Source organism: Octopus sinensis, linkage group LG5, assembly GCF_006345805.1.
Source record: "Octopus sinensis linkage group LG5, ASM634580v1, whole genome shotgun sequence".
NCBI classification, from domain to species: Eukaryota; Metazoa; Mollusca; class Cephalopoda; order Octopoda; family Octopodidae; genus Octopus; species Octopus sinensis.
The window spans coordinates 19,130,124-19,134,749 of NC_043001.1; the positions used below are offsets into that span (position 1 = coordinate 19,130,124).

At 38.1% G+C, this 4,626-nt stretch overlaps 1 protein-coding gene across 1 annotated transcript in view; it reads left to right on the plus strand.

The window, feature by feature from the left end:
• The first annotated feature begins 3,292 nt into the window (after positions 1-3,292).
• Positions 3,293-4,626, plus strand: part of LOC115211728 — a 28,174-nt gene continuing 26,840 nt past the window's right edge. The window contains exon 1 of the mRNA XM_029780383.2: positions 3,293-3,400. Within this exon, the coding sequence (XP_029636243.1) occupies positions 3,293-3,400 (108 nt within the window). The remainder of the gene's footprint in view (positions 3,401-4,626) is intronic.

Sequence of the window (4,626 nt, forward strand, 5' to 3'; positions counted from 1 at the left end):
CTCGTATTTTGTCTTGCGGCAAAATTTTCTTGTGGCTAAATTTCCCAATCGGCGAACTTTGCTACAGCCAAAAAATCCTGAAGCGAATCTTCCCGCAGCAAAAATGTTTACAGTGAACTTTCCTTGAACCGTAGTTGTAGCCCTCCGACTGTTCATTGCCTGTGTGTTGTCAGTTACTGTCCGCCGTCTCTGTTGTTCAATTCCTAGTGTCTGTCAATGATCTCCCTCTCTCTCTCTCTGTTGTATCCCAAAGCTCTCTGTCTTGTAGTCACGGTGTGTCGACTTTTATTCTGGTCGATAATCTGAGCAGGAAGTATTCCAAAAGAAAAGATCATCGTTTTTGGAGCCTATTCGACGTGAAGTCGGGATTTGTCAGATTTTGTTCATCACTCGGACAATTTTCATGTGAATCGTGATATTGGACAATTGCTAAATATTGCCGCTACATGACTCTCCTGTCAGTGAAATTTTCGGCCATGGTGAATTGAAGGAAATGATCAAAAAATAGTACAGCAATTGCAGCTGTGAAGTGTATAAAAGAAGCATGTTTTAGAAAAGAGTGAATGCAAAATTTTAAAGTACTATCAGAAGATGTTTTCGTGGACTGTACTGTCTAATGCACGAAATATTGTACAAGATTGTGTTGAAAAAGTTTGCAAAACCAGGGTTGTGAAAAATAAAGAGAAAACAAAAATAAATAGATTAGGTCAGATTAACATTGTTAGAAAATTCTCTTTGTTTTATGTTCTGTAGTGCACAAGGCGAGAGGGCCAGTGCACTCGCTGACCCAATATCACTGACCCCACTGGAGCATAAGTTGAAGAATGGGCAAAGGTAAAGAATACGCACACCTAGTGTTTAGGGTTATGGTTAGGTTTGGGGTTACGCCGAAAACGGGTGGCATGTGTATTCTTTACCTTCGCTGAAGAATGTGCTGGTGTTGTTGCTTCAGGTGGTGAAGCTGACGTTTCAGACTCGAGAAGAATCTTTTTTCGGCGGTCGATGCTGAACGAGTCTTTCCTGCCATATATATCCAGGACAAAATATTTTAGCGCTCCGCTGAGAACTTAGAAAGGTCCTGAATACGGTAGCTGAAGTAGAGGTTGAATTGCATCGTGATTATTTGTCCAGGTATAGAAAATGTTGTGCCATACACCAGTTCGACCGGAGTAGTACCAATTTCTTCTTTGACAGAAGAACGAATTCCAAGAAGAAAGAAGGATAGGTATTCCAAAGAGTTGCTGTTGTTTTGATAAACTCTAAGAGTAGATTTCAGTTGTCGGTGGAACCGTTCCACCATACCATTGGCTGTAGGATGGCAAATAGTTGTAGAGAAAAGAACACTGGGACCTGTTGAGATTTTGATAACGATTTATGCTTTTTGATCGAAAGCTGTGAGATTCAATGGGATCAATAATTGGTAAGTCCGATTCCACAAACTGAACTGTTTCTCACTATGATTTTGGGAATCTTGACAATTAAAAGACACAGTTTCTACTATTCCAAAGGCAAAGACGTGAATACATTCCAATCGTTAGAATTTTTCTGCTAAAGGATCACTTTCACTAGTGTTTCTGTGTCTTTTTCTTGGTGGTGGGTGGGGTTTAAGGATGGAAGAAATTAACCAAAGTGCTAATTGCTGTAGAATGGCATCCAAAAAGAAAGAGAACATTACAAGAAAACTCATTAGTAGTAGTTGAGAGCAGAGAACGAATTAACATGAAATACCCCAAAAAGAACATCTTGGTGTGTCAGTAGCGCACCAAGAACGGGGCGGGGAGGGCGGTCTGCCCCGAGCGGCACAACTTATTTGTATCAATATATCTTTATATATAAAAGTAAGGTTGTGCGTCTGTCTCCTACGATTTAGATTCCTAACTACTCCCACATTTTGCGGTGCAGTTTAACCAAAACCGGGTATCTTATAGTCGTGATTCATATCGAGCCCTTCTGGGCATTAGCGCGCGTCTACGATGAGTATACGATTTTAAAATAATTTACCATAATTTTTCCATATTTTTAATGCATTTTCGCTCGGTTTATATAAGGGAAGTAACTCTCTAAAAATGTATTATTAAATCTCAGAACGTAAAAAGCAACAGTAACACCCCACTTTGTGGTTAGCTATACTGAGATGGCTATTATACTTTACATCTCTAAAGATGCTTATATAGTTATTTCCCTTACAAACCCGAGCAACGCCGGGTGATACTGCTAGTCATTAATAAAAATGCAGTATAAATATTATAGACTTTAATAATGTATCGTAGTTATTTAATTTTCCTTCATAACCTGCTATCTTGCTGTCTTTATAGGAATATGGATTTACTAAGAGGATTCCCAGTCCCCTCGCTCCTGCCCCTTTTAGACGCCTCTTACGCCACGCAGGGAATACGGCAAATGCATTCTATCGCCCCCATCCCTCACCGTGGCAGTAGGGTTTGCTAGTTAACCCATAGCTGGGGCCCTTATAGGTGCTACCACTCCGGGTCAGGGTAGACCTGGAAACAATAGTAGCTAAGAAGTCGTTCCACACTCCTCAAACCCTGAAACCAGGACCCCAGGGTCCTACAACCGGATGTATTTTATAGTCATACCCGGACTAAAATTTCCTTAAAATTTAAATTTATGATCAGTAAACACGTATTGTGCGTTAATATTGTGTAGTATACAGTTTAATATTGTTAATACAGTAATATTGTGTGTTACTGGATAAGACAGTGTGTCAATGATATTAAGAAATTTGATTATTTTCTTAAGTTGGTCTATGCTCTATTTGGTTTTATTCATATAAATTTACGATATCACTGATATAATTTGAGATGAAGTGAATTAAGGACAGCGATGCAGCATTTCGCAAAAAAAAAGAAAAACGAGAGAAGAAGAAGAAAAGCGAAATGAAGGTGTCGTAATTAAATTTCTCATCAGGCTCGACCGTCCAGACGAAACTTGTAATACTGTAGAAGGTGATAAGTAATAAAGATGCAGTATGTATCTATCTGTAATACATTAAAAGCCAGCTTGAATCTTGCTTGATTGCAAAGTTCCTCAGCTAAACTGGCGCATAATGGGAAAATACTATGAATATCTCACCAAAAATTCGGAATGAATTTGTGAGATCAAGTGAGAAAGGAAGTTATCGATGAAATGAAACAGAGTAAATATTATTGCATTAGTTTTGATAGTACTCCAGACATTTCTCACATTGACCAAATTTCGAAGGTGCTACGTTATGTTAAAATAGATGAAAAGGAAGTGAAATTAGAAAAAATCCTTTCTTCGTTTTATTGAGATGAAAGGCAAAAATGCTGAGCAAATTACATCAATGATTCTGAAACAATTAGAAATGGACGACATTAACATTCAAGACTGTCGTGGACAAGCATTTGATAACGTGGCAGTAATGTGCATCACAGAAGTTAATCCAAAGACCAAAGATTTTATCTGTGCCATGCACCAATCACTGTTTGAATTTAGCAGCTGTGCATGCAGCTTTAGGTGGGTACATATTCAGTTACATTTTTTCGCGCATTGGACCGTTTATTTATTTTCATTCTTCTCAGCCTCACCTCATCGATGAGATATTTTGATTGAGATAACTGGTGCAACTATCAAACGTGTTGGAGAAACGAGATGGAGTAGTCGAGCAGATGCAGTGAAAGTTGTACATGCAAAATTCACGGAAAGCATCGATGCGCTACATCAACTTAAATACTGCCAGCAGCAACGCACCCGTTCGACTGCCATTGCATCATTCGAATCGAAAAAACACGACCTCCAAAAAAGTATGATGACCATCAATAACAGTCAAAGAAGAGCAGCTGAGGAGAGTTGGGTCACCGAGAAAATAAAACTCAATCCCAAAATGTTCTTTTCGTTTGCAAAAAAAAAGGCATAAAGACTTCATTCAATAAATAATGTTTTTACATTACGTATACATTAATAGGGAATTCAATCTTAAAAAAAGAAAGTGAGAGACTTAGGAAACGAAAAGGGAATACGCCGCAGTGAACGCAATGAATATTTAAATTTGCTAGAAATTGGAGTTAAAAAATTCAATAAACTTGAGAAATTGAAACTATAGGAAATTTCTTACAAGAATTTATAACCTTTTAATAATTGCTTTCTTGTTGTGCTTTTACTAATTGTTACATACATAATTAACAGGCATCTTTCTCCACTATAGTATAAATTATTATTTATTTATTTATTTTAACTTTTAGTCTATAGATGACGGCATGAGTGTTTGTTTATACACCTCGGTTTCTCACCACATTTATGCAATGGTTTGCCTGAATTGCTTAAACAGAATGGAGCATCAACGAAGTCTAGTAGCTGTGGTAATATTTTGTGGCTATGAGGTTCTTTCCGAACGTGGCTTGAGCATGAACGGGATTATGATGCGACAATTCTAAACTGTCGTCTCGATACAATCCATCTTACCCTCTATTAGGGGTCACTGCATATAGGCCGACTTGGTACCATTTGGCTGCGCTGTCGAGTGAACCCCCAAATAACGCTTTTAAAAGCGTTTCCTGTGTGAATGCAAAGCACGCAAGGCTTGCGTAAGCTATATTGAATGAATGTAAAAAAATAAATTGTGTAATGGTTGTCCAAGGCGATTCA